This window comes from Anser cygnoides, chromosome 3 (genome assembly GCF_040182565.1).
Source record: "Anser cygnoides isolate HZ-2024a breed goose chromosome 3, Taihu_goose_T2T_genome, whole genome shotgun sequence".
Lineage (NCBI taxonomy): Eukaryota > Metazoa > Chordata > Aves > Anseriformes > Anatidae > Anser > Anser cygnoides.
The window spans coordinates 18,923,314-18,949,624 of NC_089875.1; the positions used below are offsets into that span (position 1 = coordinate 18,923,314).

A 26,311-nucleotide genomic window follows, 5' to 3' on the forward strand; every position below is an offset into this window, starting at 1 on the left:
ATTTCCCTTGAGAAGCCTTGCCCTGACCAGTCCTGTTGTAAACTCCTTGTTTATTAGGATGAGGTGTGTCTTCTCCATAAGAGTTCCCGATCATTAAAATAAATGTAAAAAGTAAATTTAATCATGGATTTTAAAATTTTCTCTTTAGTCAGCAGAGGGGAATGGCAGCCACAGGAGAAGTGGGGCTCTATCTGATTCTAACCTAGCACTGATCACTGTGTTTTCAAGGCTTTACATTCCAGTGTAGAAAGTATTCCCAGTGTGAAACCCAACAGTGAGAAATCCAACAAACACAGATTATGTTGTCCTCCCACAGAGAGCCCTCATTTGTTATAAAACCACTCTACAAGTGATCCACAAGGCTTGATTCTCAAGGGCAAACAAAAGAAAAGTCTTCAAAATATAACCCTGGAAACGAAAATTCAATGTTCCATTGTACATTAGAAATTTAAAACCTGAAGGATTTAAGTGCCTAACACCTTGTACACTTTTTCTGCAAATGAAAAGTATTGTCTCTCCCTCCAAACCTTTCCTTTTTTACAGCCATTGACCTTCAGAGCGACAACAATGTGAACAGTGGACAGATAGCGTTAATACAAAAATGAGAGGAAAAAAAGAAAGCCTGGAGACTGGCAGCACTTCATAAAGACAAGACAGTAAAAATATGTATTAAGAAGAAATTCTCATTTTGTTGCTCCCTAGGAAGAGAACCAGTGAGCAACTGACATACTTTGAGCTATACTGAAGAGCAAATACTTGAGATCTGTTTTTTTTTTTTTTTTTTTTGCATGTGCAGGATATCCACAATGCCTGATAAAATCGTTGTAACCCTTTTACCAGTTCATACCTCAGTCTGGTATTTGTAAAATAATTAAACCTTACAAATGAGCTTTGGAACCAAAAGATAGTATGAAAAAATAATGCCTTCAAAAATGGAGGTTTAAATTACCTGAACATGTGGCTTTATTCCAAGAAACTGAGCCAGAAAGCCTGGCTGCAACAGTGTGTGTGAGAGTCAGTGATGCAGCTACTTTATATGTTTTGAACCCCACATACACATCTTGTCTCTTAAGTTTCTGCATGCTGCCTGGCTTCCGTCCTGTGTACAAGCAGGACCCAGACACAGCAGTATATGAAGAGTCAAAAGTATACCTGGAAATCACGTGTACTCCTTTCAGCAATGTTACTGAACTAGACTGTGAGCAATACATATAAACACAGTGTCCCACCATGTCCTCTGACATGGGTGGAGCAGTGTGTGCATGTCTCTTCCAGACATTTCATAATTTCTAAGGGAAAGCAGCCAAGCATAGCAGACAAAGGTTACAAGCTTTAGATGGAAGCTGTGAACTGGTAGGCTGGATGGATTTGATCCTCTATTCTTTGCACATTACCCTACTTAGTATGTTTGCCATCTAATGTAAATCCTTCCAATAGATCAGCATCCTATGATCTCCCCTGATCTTGCTCATCATCTTAGATGCCATGAACTGGCTGGTTCCTCAGTCTTAAAATAAGAATCTGAAGAATTCAAGGAAAATTCTTCACTTTCAGTAAAAGTAACTGAACCATCAAGGAATTCTCTGACAGCCTGAGAGGATTTATCTCAGACAACATTGGTACAGACTGCATTTGACAGCTCAGCCCATCTCCTCTGATTTAACAAGGCAATCTGTATCTAGGCTGAGGAGCTGCTCCTGATTGTGCGAAATAAAACAAATGTTTGCATGCAAAATTGTAAATTTTAAGGTAAGCAGAAGAAATGATGGAGTGCCATCCTTTACAACCATTCTCACTATACAGCAGAACATTAACTGCAGAAATTAACACTGATTGGTCAAATGATAATGTGACTGTATTAGGCTTTGCTAATCTTTGTTAGTCTCTTAACACACATTATGAAAAGTGCACTTGCAGGTACAACCTAAAGTCTTTGATTAAATATAGTGGTGTATTTCAGAAGTAAAACCTCACATTTCTCTCACATTCACTGCATTCAGGAAGGGTATCAAGGTGGTCTGGGGAAATTTGCCATCAAAGGCTTCCTGGCCTGACCTATAGTCAGCTCTGAAAATATCACAAGAAAGCACTGAAGCGCAATGACTTCTAGCAGTAGTGTACAGCTGTATATGGAGCATCTGAGGAGCAAAGTCCTTAAACGGCAGAACTGACTAGAAGATGAAACCAAATTTTTCTTACAAAACAAGGAATTCTTGCCAAATAATTTCTACAGGGTCTTTTTCAGGAATTTTCATTAGAAATAACTCATCAAATTCTTAAAGCCAAAATCTCAGTCTATTTATAAAAAATAAAGTAATGAGGGAAATGAATCTTAAAGAAGTTTTAAAATATTAATTCTGATTTCAGGCTAGCTTTAGGCATTGGCAGTGAAGCAGAGGCGCCTGACCTTCAGAAGATACAGTCAACTTGCTATTTTCTTCCAGAAAAAGAAAACAGTCAGGCTGCATGGAAGAGCTATCCGTGCAAATGCACCCCATCACAGAATCAGGAAAATCCATCAATCAGATGCATAGAAAGGGATCCCAAAAGCACACATAAATCCTGTCATTCCTAGGAGGGTCCCTGGCTGTCAAGAAAGGAGAAACATGTTCAGTGAAAACTATTTTATTATCCTTCTTTTGTTCTCTTCTCATTCAACAGTAAGGTCAAGTACCTGTTTGCAGGCACAAGGGACCATGTGCACCTTGGTGTTCCCCTGTGAAAATCAACCACTTTTACTGAAAAGCTGCATCTCATCTCCTGCAAGAGCTGAATTCCTCCAAGCCTGAAATCGTGCTGGACACAAATGGCTGGGAAAGGGCAGGCACCCCTGACATGGTGGAGCCTCTTCCAGAACTGCCTATTGCCACATTTCTTGGACTCAATGGAGAAACTCAAGTGAAAAAGCTGCTTGGAGATATTTCAGGAAACATTCCTAACTTGCAATGCTTTGTCCCAAAAGATCAGCTGCTGTTAAGAAAGCATGGCAGTGTGGCATTGCAGATGGGCAGTCCTGGGGACAGGCCCAGCCACAGACGAGTGCTGCAGAACTCATGAAGGCCCACGTGCTGCAGCATTTGGTCTTCAGCTCTCCTGTCACCCTAATTTCTGAAGGAATAAAAGAACATAGACAGCGACTACTTTGTCTCTCTTACCTAAGTAAATAGTGAGTTATCCCAGGTACAGACTGCCTTGGCGCCAGGGGAGGTTTAGGTTGGATATTAGGAAGAACTTCTTTACTGAAAGGGTTGTTAGGCATTGGTATGGGCTGCCCAGGGAAGTGGTTGAGTCACCATCCCTGGAGGTCTTTAAAAGACGTTTAGATGTAGAGCTTAGTGATATGGTTTAGTGTAGGACTTGTTAGTGTTAGGACAGAGGTTGGACTAGGTGACCTTGGAGGTCTCTTCCAACTTAGATGATTCTGTGATTCTGTGATTCAAGACAACCTTGAATTAACAACCTGTGACAAGTGGCAACAGCACTGCATTGGTTATCCGAGGGCAGCCACCCTGTTGGACACCAGCTCTGCAAAGTCCAGCTCAGATAACAGTCACTGAACACGACTTGCTGATGGGCAGCCTGAGCAAGTTTTGTGCTTCAGGACCAAGCCACGCACTGAGGCAGCTGCCGTGGTGTAGCACTGCATGCCACTGGGGCCCCAACTCCAGTCACTGGCTTCGGGGGAGGTAGAGGCACAGTTTAGCGTGGCCGCGCTCAGAAATAGTGGCTCCCCTGTCAAGTTTGTCCACTCAGGAGTTTGTTTTAACGTGCGAGACACGAGGGGATAAAATGGCGGACGGGCAGCAGCGCCCTGCTGCGCGGGGCCGCCGCCAGGGGGCGCTGTGCCCGGCGGGGCGCTCCCAGCCCTCCTTCCTTCGCCTCAACATGGCGCCGCCCAGCGCGGCTTCACCCGCCGGGGAACACGGGCGGCGCTTTGCCAGGAGTGGCCGACTTCCGCCGCCGGCCCATTTCCTGGAGGGCACCCCTTAAACGCCGCCCGCCGCGCTCGGCTCCCCTCACAGGGCGCTGCCGCCGCCATCATCGCTCTCCCCTCCCGCCCCGTCCCCGCGGCATGCCCGCGCCGGCAGCCGGCGGCGCACGGGTGAAGCGGCGTCCTCCGGCACGGTTTAGCTGAAACCGCCGGTAACGGTCGCGGGCGGCGGTTGGAGCGGAGCGAGGCTGCCCGAGGGAGTATGCGGGGGTAACGCCTGCCCGCAGCCCGTCGCACCGCCCCCTGCCCGGCCCGGCCCGGCCCCGGCTGTCGCTGCGGAGCTGGCTTCGGGCGGCCCCAAGATGTTCAGCTGGCTGGGCACCGACGACCGCCGCAGGAAGGACCCCGAGGTGTTCCAGACGGTCAGCGAGGGCCTGAAGAAGCTCTACAAGACCAAGCTGCTGCCCCTGGAGGAGCACTACAAGTTCCACGAGTTCCACTCGCCGGCCCTGGAGGATGCCGACTTCGACAACAAGCCCATGGTGCTGCTGGTGGGGCAGTACTCCACGGGGAAGACCACCTTCATCAGGTAACGCGGGGCCACCGCCTCCCCTCGGGCCGGGAGGGGCTCCCTGGGCGTGCCCGACCCCTCGGCACCCGCCTGGATGGCAGGGGAGCGCCTCCTACCAGGGGTGGTCTTCTCTACCTGTGTTACCACTCTTCTGCACCCCTCCTCCATGTCCTCGGTACCATTGAACAGCTTTCGGTTGGGAGGCTGTCCCTGCAGGTACCTCAGCAGGCCTGCTTCAGGAGGACAGGGTGGGTGAGGTGTCTGGTAAAACGTCAACGTAGCAAAAAGTAGCCCAGGGCAGGGTTGAGGCAGGGCATTACTGTGGAGAAATGAGTCATTTCAGGCCCTCTTGCCCATTCAAAGTGCAAAGGCCGTGGAAAGCCCCAAACAGGGGAACCCCTGTGACTGCTCAGGTCAGGGTATCCCCCTGTGGCCAGTTTTTCCGACTTCCCCACTGCCCAAGCGCTGTGGCAACCACTGACCTAGGAAAATTTGAAGTGGGTTCTCAGATTTGTAATGGCCTGTGTCTCATCGTTTTGTCTCTTTCTGTACTGTGCCCAGAGGCAACACTGGGAACCTAGCTGGAGAAGCACATGTGCTCGGGCATGTGCCTGTGTAAGAAAGACCTGTGTCCTGACGTGCTGTGATAGTGGGAACAGCAAGTTTGTTCTGAACTGTAAAGCAGAGCAGTTGCCAGCAGCAGATTTGATATGAAGCTATAAAAGAGAGGGTTAAATTTTTCCAGCTGGACTTTGTTGCTGGGATCTCTGTTCAGACAGTTCTAGTTCAGCTTGCAGCAGCCTTTCTCTTGGGATCATAGCTGAAGCTGTGCTGTCTGCATTTCCTACGTGATTCATGGGCTTAGTGTTAAATTCCAGCATTACTCTGGTGTGGCTGTGTTGAAATCTGCAGAATTACCCCAGTGTAAATCTGGACAGAGGCCACAAGCAGCCAGTCCCATTGTTCTACCGGCACTTCTCGTTGAAGGAAGGAGCTCTAGAGAGAAGTGAATCAAAATGACAATGCCTCTCCAAAAGTGACCTTGAGAAATGGCAGGGTGTTTTTGTGTAATATTCCTGTTACTTATTGCACCACTCAGGAGCCAAGAAAAGAATGCATTTCTACTACATTGTCAGACACGCAGATGACAAATGAAATTTAGCAATGGAAAGGCCTTTCTTGTGTTAGCAGCTCAGGTGTATGATGAAGGAATGTGAATGACCCTCAGAAGCATTTGGCATGTGGTTGGAAAGGGAGTTGCTCTTCTGAAAATGAAAAACTGTCTTGTATAGCATAACAGGGTGGAACCAGACAAAAACTTTGTTCTATGACTTGATACCGAACCTATGTGAAAGGCTCTTTCTGCCTTTTCTAGTTAGTGATGTTTCAGAGCAGAAATTTCCCTGAATGTGAGGAGGTTGCTGGCTGTATAACTAGAGCATCCTTCTAAATCCTTTTCTGGATTGCCAGCATCAGCTTTTCCCTGCAGTCTCACCTGCATACTGTTGTTAGCAGTCTTCCTGCCTTTGCCCCCTTCTGTTCATTTTTCTGTAAGCCTGAGCTTGTTTTGGAGCTTTCTTCAGAAGTCTGGCTGCTTAAATTATGTTCCAGGCAAAAGGAGAAGCTGAGCCTTCACTTCTGTGGGAAGGCAGAAACCCCTCAGCTCTCTGGTCAGCAAGCTGTTCGGAACCTTCCTTCAACCAGCCTCTGCGCTCTTCTCCCAGCCCCCTCTGTGCATGAGATTGGGATGAGCTTACCAACGTATTACAGTCAGGCAGAAGTGACTAGGAGCTGGTGCTCTGCAGAAGTGCAAAATGGCCATGAGCAAGCCATTTGCAGGAGGGTGGAGGACTCTGTTTAAAATTGTGCTTAAGAAGGTGAAAGTGGAGCTGTTGAAGAACCCGTGGGCCTCTTACAGCAGAAGTGTGCGGGCCTACCACTCCAGCATGTTCCCAGCCAAACAAAGGCAGGAGGTGCCAGAAGGCTGTGCTGCTTGTGATAGGCTTCCAACATGAGCTTGCAGGTGCTGGTCATTAGACATCTGGGATAAACACCAGATTAGCATCCAGAGTTACCATGGGATGGTGAGTAGGAGTTAAAAACTAAGAGCAGGGAGGAGGAGGTAAAAGGGGAAACAATATGTCTTGGTACCAGAGTGAAACAAGAAATGATCTCTCAACATCTCTTCCATAAAATGTTGTCAGGATGAGTGGCAATTGACATTTTTCCCTACATGTCCATTCCTTTATTGTATTCTGCACATACTGCAATGCAACTTAGAGATTTTGATTAGGGCTGCTAAATGCTCAGGTGGAGTGAACTCAATCTCAACTTACACCTGAATCCCAGGGCACCATTTTAAAACAAAAACATTGCTTTATTCACCTATCCTAGACATGGGTTTGTTTTCTTCCTTTGTTCCTATGGAGTCTGAGGTAAAGCAGGTAAGAAATACAAGATTTTGAGGCAATAAATAGCCAGAACCTCTCTGGAGAGAGCACCTAGGTGCAGTTTCTTGTGGCGAGGCTGCCCTCTTGTCAGGAGGAAGTGGCAGAAACCAGTCAAGGTCACTGAGAAACATTCCTAGGGGCTGAGGGGGTGGAGGGAGGTGAGCCGCGTGGGTCAAAGGCAGTGAAGTGAGACCAGAGCACTGGCTAAACAATGCTGTTCTCTCTCCTCCTTCTAGAGACCCAGAGAACTGAGCCTTGTTTTGCATGTCAAAGATGCAGTGTCGCTAACAGTGACTGACAGTTCTCCACTCCTGCTTACTGCAGTATGCCCTTTCCTTGCTCCAGTTTCTGTCAGCATCCATTCAGCCGAGGCCTTTCTGCAGGACTGGGTTCTGAAAGGCCTGGGTGTTGGGAGCAAGGCCACACCTCTGCCTGGGAACATCTAGCAGCCCCAGCAGTTAACTTCCTTGGGACAGCAGGATGGCACTGCAGCCTGCATCTAATGTTTCTGCTTTTAATCTTTCCTGTAAGAGGATGGGAATGCAGGACAGAACATTACTCCCCTAATTCACTTAGATTCTGTGATCTTCTCTAAAAATAATCCTGGCTTCTGTCCAGCCATCCTGTTAATAAAATAAACAAGCCAGCCCGAGCTCTACTGACTGTCAGCATGGTTTGCTTTTCTGGTGTAGCCACTCCTTTCCCTTACGGCTAATCACTTACATGTCCTGGCCTCTCTTGACTGCTTGTCACAGCGTACACCGGGTGGTTGTCACCTCCCTGCGTGGCCCTGAACCTTTCATCTCTGCCTCCACCAGGCAGTTCTCGCCACTTCCTCCCCCTCTACCCTTCTTCCCTTTCCTCATCCTCTCCAGCATGCATCACCTCTGCTGCCACAGCATCCTGCAGGGCTCCTACATGACTCATCACTAGCAAATGGCTCCCTCCCCCACATCCTGTGAGGCATTCCTGCCTGGAGAGCCCAACAGCTCTTTGCTAGTCTCCTACACTACTCCAGACCTGATGGGCAAAGATGCCCTGTGCCAGGTCAGCCCCTGTGCAGCTTCTCTGCCCTTCCCCCTTGACCTTCTCAGCAGGGTAGGGGACAGCTCTGAGAAGGGGGCAAGCAGAGCAATGCTCTTAATCAGATACAGGCTCCAGCCACTTCTCCAAAAAGCAGATAGGCTGTAAATAAATGTTCACCTCTTGCCTGGTGCTTTCCGCAATCTTCCTAACCTGGTCGGAGGTCACTCCCCAGGTCTCTGGTGGTGTACCTGGCTCGGAGGAAAGCATACTGCACTGCCTGGGGAAATTGCTCTATAGCTGCTGCTTGCTCTCACGTGGTGTCTCCCACAGTCATTGTTTGCTGTCCTCTCTCAGAAACCCCACAAATGTAACAATCACACATGTTCTTCAGCTTTCCTCTGTTAGCAGAGGCAGCCTCTGTCACTGCCTAGCAGAAGCTTTCCTCCCCCTCCCCAGACAAGTGTCAATAATTCCCTTGTATTTGTCTGCTGTATAATGAGGCTGAGTACCACAGACACCCTCCTGCACAATGTAGCCAAACCCCCAGAGAAGCTTGACTTAAAACAGAGGCTGTGATACCAGACAGTGCAAATCTTTATCTCTGATTTCATATTACTTGCTGCACATTTAGTTGATTAACACTGTTCATTATCACACAGTTTCGTCTGTTTGAGATGATGTTTGCTGAGATTTGTTTTGTTGTATACGAGAAATAAACAAATGCTTTGAAACATAAGCTCAGTGGAGCTGTGATACAGTTCTTTCAATCAGCCTGGCTGGATGAGGAGTGTTCTTATATACAGGGCTTTTGCTTGGATTTTCTCAGAACCCTTGTTTGTAAATGACAAAAAAAAAAAAGACTTTTTTCCCCTGTTGGTCAAAAGCTGTCATATTGCACGTGTATCTCAAGCCCATATGAAGTAAGTGGGTTATTGCCTCAACAAGGCTGATACCTGTTTTATGGAGTAAGGTGCGTTTCTCAAACGCACCTTATTTGTTGCACTTGATGGTTGTTATTACTACCTGCTTCTTTTATCTCTAATATTTGCAAGGAGAGAACTCACAAGATTCATAGTTATAGATCAGGTGAATGCTCACCTGTGTATCACTCTTAAGCACTTAGGATTAGAACAAAAGCAAAGTACAAAGCAAGAGCAGAGGTCCTGTAGTCCCTCCCATAGGAACTTTGGTCTTTGATAAGACTCACCTGAGTGTACCAGTGCTGACTGTTACATATGCTGATCTCAGTTGTGAAAAATCACCACCCCTTCCTTCCTCTCCTTTTTCCCCTCCCCCTGAACCACCTTCTAACATCACTTTCAGTTCTGTGTTTACCTTTCTGGTTCATCATAAAAATTAGGTTAAAGTAACAGAAGAGGAAGAGGCTATCTAATGTCAATAAGCAACACAATGCAATGCTAACTTCTACAGCCTGGTAGTCACATGTTCCTCAGGTAACAATCCAGAGCTTGTCAGCAGGCCAGGTGATCCAACATCATCTCAGGGCTGGTCTTAGCAGTAAAGACAAGCAAAAAAGGCATTCAGCAACTCTGCCTTCTTGTATCTTTTGTCACCAGCGCACCTGCCCCATCCAGCAGCAGGCCGACGTTTTCCCCAGACTTCCTTTTTCTGTATAGCAAACTTGTAGCTGTGCTATAGGAGCATGCAGGAAGGAAGACTGGAGACTTCAACAGCCAAGTACAGGAGAAGCTGGCATTGGGGTGATTGATTTGGACTGGGGGCTAAGCACATTAGTTGGATGAGTTTTCTGCTGAAATGAGCAGCAGTGAAGTAATATTGGCACCAAAGGCCAGTAAGGTTTCAGGATTAACTCTGATAGCAGTGAACTGCTGTTTTTACTTTGCTCTGCTAAGTTTGTTCTAAATGTCTTGATTAAAATACACAAAATGATTAAACATGATGAGAATCCCTTGCCAGCAGCTGTAATATTCTCATTTGTTATAATCCTCCTGAAATGCAAAAGCTTTAAATGTGGAGATCCCAAGTAGAAAAGCTACTGTGACACTTACCAAAAAATTCAGTGACAGTGCTAAAAAATATTCTTGAAAGGATCTATATTGTTTAGCTACATAATTTCACTGGGATCTTCAGGACAACTCAATTAGGACTTGGGCAGCTCTCATCTCATGCTCACACCCTGTTTTTTTCACCTACAGGTACCTGCTGGAGCAGGATTTCCCAGGAATGAGGATTGGACCAGAGCCTACAACTGACTCCTTTATAGCGGTTATGCAAGGAGATGTGGAAGGAATTGTTCCTGGAAATGCACTGGTGGTGGATCCCAAAAAACCATTCAGGAAACTCAATGCCTTTGGCAATGCCTTTTTGAACAGGTCAGTAATCAAAAACTTGCTCTGGAGTATAAAGCTAAGATTAATGAGCAGCATAGCTAGCAATTTAAAAGGATAAGGCATTACTCTTCTTCTGCCTTTTCTTTTCCCTATCCACATGGCTATTACAGAGCCACCCTGGTCCTAACAGGCATGCATCAGTCACTCACTGAAGGGCAGATTAATAAAGTCAAGTGGGCCAAAACTTCAGTTTAGTTGAACAAACAAAACAAAGAATAAAGCACAGCCTGTCACGTTCATGCTGTAGGAGTCTAAAGGTAAACACTCTCCATTACATTTCATTGTCCCTTGTTCTTATATTCCTAGCTTCTTCCGTTCTGCAGTCAGTTCAGTTCCTTGAAGCTAAACAGTCCAACCAGATTCAGCCAGTGAAGTCAGTAGAGTGGAACTGGCACAATATGCACATCTTTGCTTTCTTGCATTTCTTTCATAATTACTTGAATGTCTCTGCATTCTGAGGCCACATACATATAACCTACATATATTTTGGTAACAGCTCTGAAGGTGCTTCTTTCCTACAGGAAACTGTCCAGGGGCTTTGACCAGTAGCCCTGTGACATCAGGAATATAACCTTTCCATTCCCTAGACCTCGCCCAACCATCCAGTTTTGGATCTAGGCCTTGCAGGAAGCCAGAAGCACACACCCATGTCCTAGGGGAGCACAGACTGTGCTACAGCAGGGAAATGGGAACAAACTGACTACACCTGTCATTGGTGCCTTCCCTGCTAAGACAGGGTGGGAGACACTGCAAACATGGCAGCTGTTCAGCCAGATGGCCAAGAAAGCTGGGGTTAGACTCCTTTTCTGACTTCCGGGCTTTGGGAGTGTCTGTCCGGAGAGTGCCTTGTCTCCTACCACCACTAGCCACAGGAATGCTGGTGTAGGCTGCAGCGAGGCAGGCAAGGGCATGGGCTTGCAGAGAAACACGGGGAGAAGCTTGATGAGAGAAGAGGGACCTAGCTGGAGTTACTACTGTGCGGAAAGCCTCACAGTGACCCTGGAAGCAATATCTGATCACAACACAGGCTCAAATACCACAACAAGGTCCTTCACTAGACAGATTTTGAGAAGTTTTCAGCATCTTGCAGGGCCCAAAACCTGTGCACCCGTCCATCAGTTCACTGCAGAAGAGAAGCAACATCAGGAGCAATGAGGCCAGGCACGGAGTGCAAAAAAATAAGCACACCTGGACTGATTGACACATCCTGAATGCAGTTTGCTCCTAATACAGCAAGGGATCTCTGATGTTGCTACATATCCATTAGCCTAGTTCACTGCATCATGTTGTGCTGTTGCTCTCTCCTCCTGCTCTTCCTTTTCAATGTGAGGACAGCAGGGCAGAGGGGCACAGCAGTGATTCAGCAGCAGCTGAAGTGCAGTCCCGCTAGCAATGCAGAGAGTAGCCATGACAGCTAACTAACCCCTTTTCTGCAGACAGAAAAAGAATGGTGTAACGATTTCTGAACTGACAAAAGAAGACAGGCTAAGAAGAACAGGCTTAGTAGCATGAGGGTAAGGCCAGAGATGGGGCTGACAAGCTGTCTTGGGATGAAAAGAGAGAGCTCTGCAGTACCATGCTCTGACCCTGTCTCCTTTCCCCCTCTTCTTGCCCCAGGTGCTTCCTAGGCATTGAGAGAAGGGCTTGTTTTCCTCACTCAAGCTCTGCTGGCAGTATCCCAGCTTTGGAGGGATCCCATCGGAGAGATTACAGGCTGCACCTTGTTATCAGGAAGGCTTGTTTGGCACCAAGGGCCTGGCACAAAATCAGGAATATCAGCCATTGCTTTTGTATCATGTTGGCTTGATTGATGGTTGCAAGATTATTCCTGACCCTGGTAGTCTGTCTTAGGGAGCTAAGGTAGAGTCGTTTCTGCTTTTTTCTTGTCAGCAACAGGAGACATCATGGATAACAATTCTTTCTTCACCCCCATACTCTGCCTGTAGGGGCAATGAAAGTCCAGTTTGGCACTACACACATCCCTTAGTGCGGTCCAGGGCAGAATTGGATCATGCTCCCTGAGGTATCTGCAGTTCTGTGGGGACAGCTGGAAGACAGCATCCTTAAGAACATCGCCAACAGAGCCAGAATGCACTTATTAAGCTAGCCTCTGACCTTCTATCTGCAATTTCCTGTAGAGTACTTTCCCTAGAGAAACTATGGAAGATCCCCTTGCCTGTGACCTGTGGAGCCTTTGTTCTCTGCTTCTAAGCCTGGCACGTAACAGGAGAACTAAGCCAGCCCCATTTCCTACACAAGGTGTTACGTGTTCAAAGATGCTCCCTGTTGCCACCTGTTGAGCTGTGGATGGTGGAAAGAGGCTGAAATATTTGGACTGAAATATCTGATAGAGAATTGCCTTCATTCCTAAGCTGACCCACAAGGATTCATTCTTGTCAGAATGATCTTAGAGTCCTACAAGTGGAAAAAATTGGGGTGAGGCTGTGGCATAGCCTGGAGGAGTTCATCGCCGCAGGGATTTCATCAGAACCATCAGAGGCTCTGTCTGCCTTGACTGCATCTAGTGGCCATTATGTCAACTCCAGTCCTTCCTGTGGTTCTGTTTCCTCCCACAGCAACATTTTTTATGCCTCAGTGTTACACCAGCCTATTAATATACATACATACGTAGACGCACACATATATTTATAGCTGCTCGGAATGCTGTCACAAAAAGGCTGTCCACAAAACGCAACCAGGAGCCATGTAAGCAGATAGGTTTTTGCTGTGCTTTGCTGTTAGCAGCAACTGAAAGAGATGAGCTGCAGCCCTCTAAGAATAAGCACAAGGTACTCTTCTCAGCTAGGGACCTGTGTAGGCATAAGATGATGAACAACTAGGTAAAGAGGAATTGTGCAGAAATGAAGCTCTGGAGGGGAAATGAGTGACTGAATTACAAACCTAGTGTAAGTCAACAGTGTCATACTTCTATGAGAAGTAAATATCTTCCTGAGACACACAAACAGGACTGTCATATGTAAGAGAGAAGGAGCAATTCATCTAATCTGTTCACTACTGGCAAAGTCACAGCTGGAATACCACATCAACTAGGGTCATTGTGCCAGAAGACATACGTGGAACAAGTTGAGAAGAATCAGAAGGAAAGCTGCAAAGGCCTTCTGTGACTTAGAAAGGGAACTGGAAAGGCAGCTACAGAGAACTGAAAGAGATGGAAGAGAGTCTGGTTTTCTTTAGAGGAAAGACTGAGGGGAGATGCGATGACAATAGGTGTACGTTGCTACAAGAGTGGAAGAATAAGCCATTTTCCTTGTCTACTGTATTGGAGACTAATCTACTGTGTTTGAGACTAAAATGCATTGTAGCATGGGAGATTTAGATTAGACGTTAAGAAAAAGATTTTGCTGTAAGGACAGTTAAGAAATGGAGTAGACTCCCAGCAAAGGCTGTTGAATCGGCATCATTATGGGTTTGACGAATACTTCATACAAACATCTGATTGACCCTGCCTTGAAGCAGGAAGATAGCCTAAGCAGATTCTTGAGATCTCATGTTGCTTCCATGGTGCAAGAATAGCACACATTCTAAGACCAAATTTAAAAGTAGACAAAACTACAACTTGATTTATTTAAACAAGCTAATTTCAATTCACTTGAGTTCAGGTCACTGCTGGAGAATGAAGAAAAAGAAATACCACTTCTTGCTAAAATATAAACAGCAAAAAAAAAAAAACCTCTGGATTTCTAAATTGTTTTTCTCATAGTTTTGGGGACACACAAAAAATGACTCACGTCATAGGTCATGACAGAGATTCATGTTCCAGAAGAGCCAAAATAATCAGAGAAAGTGCTCAGTTCTGGCAGCTTTTTCATTTCTTTAAATCAAGAGTAGCTCCAGCTGAAGGCTTTTGAGATCAGAGCCTGGATTGTCCCATGCTGCCTGTAATGTTCAATGCATCATGAGTACTTTTTTGGTTTTATTTTAAACCTAATTATTTTTGCACAGGTTTGTATGTGCCCAGCTACCTAACCCTGTGTTAGAGAGCATCAGTGTCATTGATACACCAGGAATCCTTTCTGGAGAAAAGCAGAGAATTAGCAGAGGTAAGTCCCAAGTTCAGTTCTTTTCCAAATCACAGTAGTTAAAATCAAATGGACTATGTGAGTTTCCTCTTAAGCTGTACAAATTCTAGACAGAAACAATAGTAGGGGCCTCTCAGAGATACGGCATGACTACTGATGTCATTACTGATGCCTTAGAACTTGATTTGCTATCTGCTACGGAGAATTTAAGTGCTATCAGGTAAGGTTGCTGACAGTGTCAGCAATACTTATATCTGTTTGGTATTCCCTAGTAGAACAGATTCCCATCAGAAAGTGTCAAATAATACCTATCTGCTTTGCAGAAGCAATTGCTTTCAGCAACCTATTGATGAGCCATAGGTGAGGTTTGCATGGCAATCAACCTGGTTTCTTTCCAGTTGGCCTAGCGGGTTTCTTACACTGCCCAGGCTTCCTGAATCTAATGCTGGACTGGATAAGGTCTAAGCTGGCACTCACGTTCCTTGTTGCAGTTGCAAATCTGGAAACCGTGGCGATACTAAATGATATTCATATACAAATACTGATGAATAGCTCAAAGTCTCTTAGTGGCTCAGGATGACCCTCTGAAGTGGACAATATCTTGATACTTTGAACCTAATGTTTGCAGTCATTTTCTTACTCTGTAAGATGATGGTGGCATAGCTCACATTTTTTGCAGGTTCCTGAGATAAAGCTGGTAACTGTACATTTTACTGGAAGAAAGCTGAAAGTAGTAAAAGCATGATAATGACACATGTCTGAGTTTGAGGAGATCAATTCTCATTCACACTGCCGATTAGCAATGCACAATTAAGTTTCAGCAGCACAGGCGCTACTTAAAAGTACTGAGGCCTTTCCCATATTTCAGTGTCCTGTCCCATAAGATTTCTGTTGATTCAGTTTTGTAACTCGCTTGTGCATTGAAATTGCTCTTCGAGACTTCCTTTTCTCTTTCATCGAGGAACTACCTTGCACAGAGCCAGCCCTTGTTCATTTTACTGGGATCTTCCACCATAGGAAGCTCAACTAAAGCAGCATCAATAAAGCTATAAAAGATAGCTAGAGTTAGTTGAAGACTCACATTAAGCTTTTCCAGCGTGGGTCTTAGCACTGCTAGGAGATCATGAATTCCTTCCAGACAGTCTACAAGAGGTAGCAAGATGCAGACACCGTCAGAGGTGTGCAAGAATTCTTCCTTTCAACAGAACATGTTTCAAAGCAGAGACAATCAAAGCTTAAATTACATGGTGTAAACATTTTTTCAGTCAAAAATGCTACTGGAAGTGCACAGTTCTCTTCTGGAACTATTATTATGATGAAAACTTGCTTAGGAGAAACCAATTTTTTTCACTTTCTTTAAAAAAAACATCACGTATGAGTCAAAATTGACCCATTTCAAGTGGCAAAAAAGGCTTTCCAAAACCCTTCCCCAGCTCTCCTCATCATTTCAAGTCCTGACATACATTGCAAGATTTTCCTCTTTTCCAGCTACTTCCAGTACTAAAAATATCCACCTGCAAAATGTACTGGTACTTCTTGCTACTCGTTTGGCAAAATTTCTCCATCAGTCTCCCAGGGGCCTTGGTGTCCCATTCCTATGGCCACATGAGTAAATACCAGCAGTGCCAGAATACACCTGATACACAGTTGTGTGCTGTTAGGGAAGTCACTGGTGCACTTCAACCCAAGGCAACAAACACCTCCCTAAGCATCAGGGAACAGCCCTAAGTACAGGTTAGGTGAGATCCTCACACATATCCAGGACAGCCCAAAGCTGGTCACGTGGGCCGCATCAGATGGCTTTTCAATAGCTAGAGGACAAGCTCCTCATCCAGTTTAGATCAACATAACTTTGTTGAAGCTGGAAGAGCTCCATTGATTTCTGTCTGCAGGGGATCCAGCCCAGGGAGCAGAAAGTCAGAAGAGGGCTGAGGTGCTTAAATTTAGGAAGGACTGTTGCCAGGGATTAGCTTAAGCTTTTCTCAAGGAAGCCAGTGTTTGAAAGGGAGTGCTCGCCTTCTGGCTGTCATGGCAGAGAAACAGAAAAAAGTGGTGAGGCTGGTACATTTGCCACTAGGCTTGTAAGCCAGCTGCCCTGATCAGCAGATTGGTTTTGGAGGCAGACAGAGCAATAATGCAGTTTCTAGACAGAAAACAAGACAGTGCCAAAAACTGCTGATGCAACAAAATGCTTCTGGCCTTCTCTACCTTCCAGCCTGCTCAGATTTCACTTGGGAATGTAGCAAAACCTGGGAGAGGTTTCCCAGGAGACTTCCCAGTTCCTTGACTGTTGGGAGGAGGGTAGCTCTGCTCACCCCCATTATTTGCCAGTAGTATGTATGTTTTAAGACCCTCAGATCAGAGTACCAGTGAGAATCAGGGAAGGGAAGGGGTAGCAAAGCAGCTTTCTGTCATAAATTTGAGAGGGAAAGTACAAATGCAGAAGATATGGCAGGCATTCCTGCCCTGCCCATCCCATGTGAACCAGCAGCATTTCTAAAAATAGGAAATTCCTCTTGATGGGAACGTCAGAAGTCTGTCTTTTCCTATTAAGAACATTAATTAATCTATACAGTGCCAGCTTAGCAATCCATCAGGGCTCATCATGTGCCCTGTTGCATCCATGCTTCAGGGACCAGGAGCAAGGGAACTGTCTTTCCAGGAACTATTCAGGGGCCAAGACCAGGTTCTGAAGCCTCTCCTCTGTTTGAACTACATTGACTTAACTTCACTGCCTGTTTGCTGTTGTAAAGGCTAATGCGACAGGTAAATGCAGTACCTTCCCCAGTGGGCAGGCAGCATTGAGAAGCACCAGTGTGCCTGTGTTAGAGCTAGCAGCAGTCAGCTTCATACAGCTGGGCTTTGCAAAGGGGTGGCAAGCTTTCCTCCAAGGAAAGCCACATAAGACAGAAGCAGAACTCTGCCCTGGCTCTCTTCCAGGACAACGCTACGTGATCTCATATGCGCCACCTTCCCCACACAGAGCAGCCCATGTTGTTTCCCACTAGCAGACGTGCAGGTCTAGGCCTGTTAAGCAGCAAAGGGGGATGCAATCTGTCATCTGAAATCCACATCTCCTGCACATGCCATGAGATCACCAGCACTGATACAGCTTCTGCTGTACTCAGATTTTGGTAAAAAGGTGTAGCCGAGGAGCTGCCTGCACTGGTCTGTCATACTGAGCTCCTGTGACTTGTATGCTCCTTTGTGAGAGGCACCCATGGTATCATGGGTATGGTAGCTAGATCCCTAGGATACACAGATTTACATTTACAAGCCTGGTGAGAAGTATTCCCAGGATGCCATGGCACAAAGCATTCTGGTTATCACTGCTTCTGTACTCACCTTGCCTAGAGAGCAACCATTTCTCCTCTGGTCTTTATTACATACTTTGTTCACATATAAAGAATGTCATCAGATTGCCCTGTCCCTTGCTCCAGGTCCTTTTTTTTTTTTTTTTTAATTTATTGCAACAGCAGGCTGCAGAGATACTTATAGGAGAGAGAGTTGTATGTACCAAAGCAGCACAGTCTTGGTTACTCTGACAATTTTGGTAACAATACAGATGCTATCCATTTACAAAGCACTGTTCAGGTGTCACATGATGAGCCCTCACCATCCTGCTGGGATGGAAGATGAGAAAGGGAGGAACTGTACTGAAATAAATGAGGACAAAGGGGAGGACCATGGATCAGGTCATTCAGTACAGCAGAACCAAGACAGGAGCTAGGACTTACTCATAATTCATCATCTTGTGCAGTCACTAACTGAGCCACCTGATAACAGCAGCTCAGGCACTTCAGTAGCAGTGCATCCCTGGACAATGAGCTTCACAGTCTCTGCTAACCATCAGTCTTGACCTACACACGCCCTGAGCTAAGCAGATCTAAGTCTGCCAAGTTAAACAAAGCCATTGCCAAATAGTATTTGATCCCTGTTTTAGGGTCATACTTCCTGAATACATGCTGAACACTTCATCTTCACCCGATGTATGTCACCTCCTCCCTTTCCTGCATTATTAGCAATGAGCACAAGGTCACAGTCAAGAGATGAGGACTGTCAGTGTCATTCCCCAGCAGCTTTCTTTCATAGAATCAAAGAATGAGTTAGGTTGGAAGGGACCTTAAACTATCATCTAATTCCAATCCCCCTGCCACTACTAGACCAGGCTGGTCAAAGCCCCATCCAGCCTGGCCTTGAACACCTCCAGGGATCCAAGCCATCCACGGCTTCTCTGGGCAACCTGTTCCAGAGCCTCACCACCCTTACATTAAAGAACTTCTTCCTAATGTCTAATCTAAATCTACCCTTTTTTAGTTTGAAGCCATTCCCCTTTCTCTTATCACTAGGACCCACTGACAAATAGCCCCTTATTAGGTATTGGAAAGTTGCTGGTCTCCCTGGAGCTTTTTCTTCTCCAGGCTAAACAACCCCAACTCCTTCAACCTGTCTTCATAGGAGAGGTGCTCCAGTCCCTTGATCATCTTTCTCGCCCTCTTCTTGACTCTAATACGTCCTTGTCCTTCTTGTGCTGGGGGACCCCGAGCTGAATGCAGTACTCCAGATGGGGTCTTACGAGGGCAGAGTAGAGAGGAAGAATCACCTCCCTCAACCTGCTAGCCACTCCTCTTTTGATGCAGCCCAGGATATGGTTGGCTTTCTGGGCTGCAAGCGCACACTGCTGGCTCACATGGAGCTTTTCTTCAACCAACACCCTCAAGTCCTTCTCATCAGGGCATGTTCTTTCCAGTACATGCTATTCCAGCCTTTTTCCAGCCTTCCACCCAGTTCCATTCTGCTGACTGCAGTGCAGCCCAGGCTTCCCATAGCCAAGGGAAAACATACTAGCCTTGTTCTCCCTCTTGGAAAGGAAAACTTCCCAGTTACCAGTAGCTTCACTCTGGGATATTTAGTTACTCACCAGCCTGACAGTGAAAGGAAAAATGTAAATGAATAACAGTCTTGGGCAATTGCAGAGCTCTCAGACTATGTTTTGAACAGCCGTAGTTGGAAAAGAAAGCAAACACCAAGAGAACTGATGTTATCATAGAATCGCAGAATAATGTTCTCCCACTTCATGAAATGTTTAGGGTACGATAGACTCATAGAGTCTCCAAGTTGGAAGGGACCCACAAGGATCATCAAGTCCATCTCCTGGGTCCCTGAAGGACCACAGAAAAAAAAAAAAAAACAGACCATGTGTCTGAGAGCATTGTCCAAATGCTTCTTGAACTCTGGCAGGCTTGGTGTTGTGACCGCTTCCCTGGGGAGTCTGTTCTAGTGCCCAACCACCCACCCTCTCGGTGAAGAACCTTTTCCTGATACGCAGCCTGAACTTCCCCTGTTGCAGCTTCAAGCCATTCCCTCGAGTCCTATCACTGGTTATCAGGGAGCAGAGCTCAGCACCTGCCTCTCCACTCCCCCTCATGAGGAAGCTGTAGACCACAATGAGGTCTCCCCTCAGTCTACTCTTCTCCAGGCTGAACAATCCAAGTGACTTTAGCCACTTCTTATATGTCTTCCCCTCTAGACCCTTTACCATCTTCGTAGCCCTCCTCTGGACACTCTCCTACAGTTTCACGTCCTTTTTGTACTGTGGTGCCCAGAACTGCGCACAGTACTTGAGGTGAGGCCGCACCAGCGCAGAGTAGAGCGGTACAATCACTTCCCTCGACCGACTAGCGATGCCGTGCCTGATGCACCCCAGGGTACGGCTCGCCCTCCTGGCTGCCAGGGCACACTGCTGGCTCATATTCAGCTTGCTGTCAACCACAGCCCCCAGATCCCTCTCTGCAGGGCTGCTCTCCAGTGTCTCGTTGCCCAGTCTGTACGTATAGCCAGGGTTGCCCCTTCCCAGATGCAGAATTCAGCACTTGCTCTTCATAAACTTCATACTGTTGGTGATTGCCCAGCTCTCTAATTTGCCCAGATCTCTCTGCAATGCCTCCCCACCCTTGACAGAGTCAGTAGCTCCACCCAATTTGGTATCCGCAAACTTGCTCAAAAAACCCTCAAGTCCTTCATCCAAATTGTTTTGGAAAACATTGAAGAGGACTGGTCCTAAAATGGAGCCCTGGGGAGCCCCACTAGTGACAAGTCGCCAGCCTGATGTAATCCCATTTACAAGAACCCTCTGGGCCTGACCCATCAGCCAATCGTTCACCCGTCTTATTAGGCTTTTATCTAACTATAGTCTGGTCATTTTGTCCAGAAGGATACTGTGAGAGACAATATCAAATACTTTACTGAAATCCAGAAAGATCACATCGACTGGCTTCCTTTGGTCTAGTTGGGTGACCTTGTCGTGGAAGGAAATTAAGTTTGTTAGATAAGACCTTTCCCTAGTGAACCCATGGTGGCTCTGACCAATGATTGTGTTGTCCCTTAGATGTTTTTCAGTGACTCCCAGAATAATCTTCTCCATAATTTTACAGGCCTGTAGCTACCAGGATCTTCTTTCTTGATCTTTCTTACCAATAGCAACAAGTTGTGTTTTTTTTTGTTGTTTTGTTTTTTTAGGAGTTTTGTCACGTGTTCTGGGAACAGTATGATATACCCTGAAAGCATTTAAAAAAGGAGGCATTTCAAACATTTGCTATAATAGTCCCCTGTGACTATTTGTGTTTCACTCCACCCGGGAGGGTGAAAGTGCAGTGTGATGAGTTGTGGCCTCACAGTTCACTTCCATGACTACAGTGCAGTAGCAACGCTGCCAACTTCCCTGACTTTAGCATAGTCTCACACACATGCTGTCCCACTGAAAGGCAGTCACATAGTTCTACAGTGACATAGCTCTGTGCTTCCTGTAAGAACAAAAATGAGCAGAAAACCTGCACACATCTGTCCCTTTTTATTCGTAGAAATATCTGAAGCCACTAGCCTGACTAACTCATCTAACCTGAAAGTAGGATGCAACAAAAACTCAAGATTATATATTTTTTAGAGGAGACCGAGTTCGTTTTGTCTGAGGGAGAGGTGGAAAGAGAGGAGCTGTCCCCATGATTTGGGGTGGGAATACTGCTATGTTTTGCGTTTCCAAAACTGGAAGAGAAAAAATAAAATGCAAAAGAAATGAGATTAAGTATTTAGTTGTGCAAATAGAAAGGTCTATGTTATTTATTTACTGTTTCTTTTAACTCCTGTTAATATATGGCCTTTTTTTTTTAAACCAAACAAGTTTGATTTTTTTAGAACTGTTGAATTTGTACATTTTATCGTCTGTCCCCTGTGCACTCCAGACATTTCCTAAGTATCTCCTCCATTAAGGAAGGACAGTCATGCCCAACAATATCTTAGTTTGCATTATTTTTGCACATCATGCACTCTTGCAGTGTCCTGAGTAACAGCAGAGGAGGAGCGTGTTTCCTCGTCACTGGCAGCAACTATCGGTTGGTTACCTGAAGACTTAATACTGGTGGCCATTGCAGACCTGATTTTCAAGCATGAACGCTCCCAAGATTCAAACTGTTTATTGGGAGAACTCACTTTGTGTTTGGACACTATAGTGAAAAACCTCTTGGAATTCTGTCAGTGCATCAGCACTGCTCTGGAAAATTGGTATCTCTGGAAAACCTAGCCTGGATTCAGATACCTCCTGAGGTCTCAAAATCTGGCTATGGGCTGTTCTGAGGATTGGCCTAGATACCATGAGATGCTCAGTCCGTCTGCCACAAATTGTGTTCCTGCTCCGGCAGGGGGATTGGACTAGATGATCTTTCAAGGTCCCTTCCAATCCCTAACATTCTGTGATTCTGTGAAATAACAAAGATATAAATGAGTAACAGGTAAAGGGGAAAAGTTCTGTCTTGTGTACATAGAAGCTTACAGTTGTAAGAAGACTTGGCTCTGGACAATGTTTTCATCAGTTTTAGTCCACCTGAATTGAACTTGTCTAGTGAGATTTCACTAAGTTTCCACTGACATAAAGCAGGAGCCTCATCAGTCTCCTAGTCTCTTCTCAAGCATGAAACCATTGCTCTAGACAACATGAAAGCCAAAGTCCCTGGTATGCCACTCCAGATACTTATTCATGTAAATGTTAGCATTAGAAATTTGACACCAGCCCACATTTCCTAGCTGAGAACATTATGCAGATTTGCTGTGGAGAGCTGAGTCCCTTTACTTTTGCTTTGGAAACCTTTAAGCCTCCAAAATGGATGTAACATTTCCATTAATTCTTGGTACTGAGGGAGAGGCCGTGCAGAGCACTGACTGGAGCATGCGGCTCCCATTGCTGTGAATCACCAGCTCTAGGACAGATGATTTCTTCAGGTATAGGCAAAGGCAGAACTAATCAGCAAGCTCTAGAAACCTGCTCTAGAAATTATGACATATCATTCATAGAAGTATTCTCATCCTGTGGAATTTCTGTCTACTTCCCAACACACCCACAGACACACGTTACATAAATCTCTTTATATCCCATTGGAAGGCAGCCACTCCCAGAAAGGAAGCAGCTTTTTCACAAAGATGGTTTAGGATGAGCTTCAGTGAGGTATATGCAATATCCATCCCTCTCTTTTCATCATTCTTTCTAATCCATTCCTGGCTGGTTTAACCAGCTCCTCACCTTCACAGAAACTTACCTAAATCATTGTTCTCTACCCTCCCCTGCTTCGGTTTCTATCACCTTACAGTCACCCACGTCTGTACCATCCCTCCCTCACAACAGCCACCCCTGCCTTGCTTCCCACTCACTTTGTGTGTCCTACTCACTTCGTGTAGCACTTCCTCCTCCTTTCCTCCCTTTATTTCGTCCCTCTGACCATCACATTGTCTTACTGTTCCTTTGCTTACAGCTATCTGCCACACTCAGGAGGCACCTGCTCCTCTTGGTACATTCTCCTTTTCCAGCGTGGACTGCCTGCTTGTTCAGCCTGGACAGAGTCTTTTCCCTGAAATGCTTTCCAGCAGGCCATCACAATTACCAGCTAGACCCAGCCTCCAAACCCACTTCTGCAATTTAAAAACACAAACCAAGTAATTAGCTCCCTGGAATAGGTTTTAAATTTCATCTCTGAGAGCTGCTCCTTCTCTAGGTAGTCAATATCTGTTCTTCCAGCTAACTACTGTGTCTTCTTCTGATGTTGCCCTCAGACACGTGACACACAATGCCAATCTATCAGTTGACAGATAGGGACAGATGGAAACTGTATTAAAACTTCCCTCTTGAGGGCTGTGATCTAGTGGGCTTTCAGTCTCTGGAACACACCAGATTTAGATGGATAGTACGAAGGGAGCTCCCAGGGACTAAACTCACCAGGAAGGAGGTAAATTGCTAGAAGCAGTGGCACAGTTTAAAACATTAGTGACAGCAAGCTGTCAGATACCTGCCACAAAAAAAAAAAAAAAAACCAGCTTTATTTTTTCAACATTTCTTCATCTTACTTTCCTCGTTCCATCCCACCTGACCCTCACCACAGGGTCTGTGCCTGTAGTTCCACAAGACAGGAAATTGAGTAGTGTGCTTACCATCAGACAAAACCGATGCTGAACTGTTACATGCACGCTCATTGCTGGTTTAAATGGCTTTAAAATGTTACAGCCAGGCAGGTTTTATGCCGGGTCTGTTATCATTTGTCTTCAAGGAGTCAACGTAAAGACTGTGTCATTCTTTGACTTGACAGAAAAGTAATTGCATAATCCTGCCGTATCTTAGTTAAATACTTGCTGCCAGGTGTTCCAACAGCGCACAGACAAGTATTCATAAAGCCACAGTCTGCCTTGCAGCGTCTAGGTGACATGGTGTCTGCAAGAAAACCGTTTTCTCTACAGGATGAATCTACTGACAGTCATCTGACTTGTCAGCTTTGTGTTAAATCTGTTGAATCCTTCTCATGCTGCCAGAATGAAATCTGTCCCCGTGAAAGAATATCTGATAGAAGGAAATGGTATGTTCATCTTGCCCATTTCTTCTAGTACTGTATAGATGGGATTCATTTTCTGTTCGTGTTCTTCTTTCACAGCCTTCTCTGGAGGTTGTGAAACAATCCACATCAGCGGTATTAAAGCGTGTTAAAATAGGTATGTTTTTCAACAGAAGTAGAAGTGTAACCATAAACAACCAGGAATTACTGAAGAGAAAATTTTCCCCTTCACATTTTGCGTGAACATCCCTGTAATAATTCTTTCGCATTTATGCAACTTTGGCAAGCAGTTGGCTTCCCAAATGCCATTTAACTTCACAATAAACTGCTATGGTATGTGGATAGCTTCGCCCATCAGTGACACACTGCCAAATCTGGCTGCCTTTGTGAGAGGCCTTAGCAACACTCTACAACACTGAGATAGGGCATAAAAAAACACAACACATCCGCAGAGTTATTAATTCAACTTTGCAAATCAAGAGGGACACTCTGGACGGAAAACTCCTAATTTGACAGTAGGTCAAGATGAGTTCTTGGTCTAATCTCACACTGAAATAAACTGCCAGAAGAACGTAGAATCAGGCCCTATGCATCTGTGAAATAAAAATTGGGAAAAAAAAATATGAAGTGAGGCTATAATGCTTAAATTTAGTTACACAATGAGCCTTGCGTTTTCAGGTGTTCCAGCTCTGGTTTCAGCCAGGCAAAACGTCCTGAGTTCTCCATGCTATAGAGAAGTCCTCTGAAAATGAGTTCTGAACTAAACATTAAAATATTAGTTTAGCCTTATTTTTAAATATCTTCACTAATAGCTTGCTTCTCCTTAGAGTTTTATACCCTGTCTCCGGCTATCCAAATGCTTCTCTGCTCCAGATCTACTCTTTTATATGCTAAAAGCAAAACTAGAAAGTCAACCCTGTAGATTTCCCATGTGGGAATTCTCTAGGCAACTGTCTGTGTGGGAAAATACCATCACAGAGCTCTGAGAGTTGACTCCAAGTAGATGGTTGTAAACAGAGGTCTGTCCCGCCTGCCTTTTCCACTTGTCAGACTATATGTAAAGGAAAAACACACAGTTTTTATCCTCTTTTCTATCTCTGAAGAATTCTGTCACTTAGAAGCAAAATACCTTAGTTTTCCTGGCAAGTACCTCCATACAGGAGAGTGCAGGTATGATTAGCACTTCATAGAGCTGCACACAGGGAGAGAAGTTTCTTGCTTAGCACCAAGAGGAAAGGCCTCACACATTCCCATAAATGCCAAAAGTGGGACGCATACAAGGAGGAGGAGTATGTGGGGATCAGGCTTCTGTCCCAGCACAGGATGTAAGTCAGCCCATGCTGTTGTGACTGCTCTGAAACATCAACATTTGCTACTTCTTAGGGCTTTGTTCTCTCTTAATAGAGATGTACAGGACAGCTGTCAGTAGATTATCTCTAAACACACAAAGAAGCTGGGAAAGAAAGATGCTCTGCCTATCAATCTAGACATTTGATGAACTCTACAAGGACATTCTAGACTAATTGTATGTTACGCTAGCAGCTAGGAACATATGAAGATCCCAGCATATATTAATTCCCTTTTCCTCTTGGGTAGAGCAACATTTTTGTCTGTGAATAAGAAATAGACACTCAGAGAGCAGATACCTAAAGTGCTGCTGTAGATCTTGGCTTGACACATCTTAAAATCAACAGATCAATGGAGCTAAGCAACTAAAGATCCTTTTAGACAAATCCCGAGAACCAGGCAGATCAATGGGCAGACCTCAGCCTCCCAAGTCCTCCGCTAATACCAAAACTACAATGCCACTTTTTCTTTTTCTTTCCTCTTTTCAAATGACTCCCTACCTTTACTGAATCACTGGAAGCTGTGCTGAGTGTCAGACGCAGACGCCTTCCCCACCTCATCCGAGCCCCTGCTAAACACCCTGAAGAGCCTAGCAGCAGTTGTTACTCTATTGCTGGAGGGAAACCATCCATGTTGGTCTGAGACAGGACATGGCTGTAACATTACTAGGTGCCCTAGAGAGTATGACTCAGTTTTTCTCCTTTGATC

The 26,311-nt window shown here is 45.4% G+C and overlaps 1 protein-coding gene across 1 annotated transcript in view; it reads left to right on the forward strand.

The window, feature by feature from the left end:
- Window positions 1-3,972: 3,972 nt before the first annotated feature.
- EHD3 (EH domain containing 3) overlaps window positions 3,973-26,311 on the forward strand; it is a 29,827-nt gene continuing 7,488 nt past the window's right edge. Inside the window, exons 1-3 of the mRNA XM_013174064.3 lie at window positions 3,973-4,520; window positions 10,156-10,332; window positions 14,314-14,411. Of these exons, the coding sequence (XP_013029518.1) occupies window positions 4,294-4,520; window positions 10,156-10,332; window positions 14,314-14,411 (502 nt within the window). The 5' untranslated portion in view covers window positions 3,973-4,293. The remainder of the gene's footprint in view (window positions 4,521-10,155; window positions 10,333-14,313; window positions 14,412-26,311) is intronic.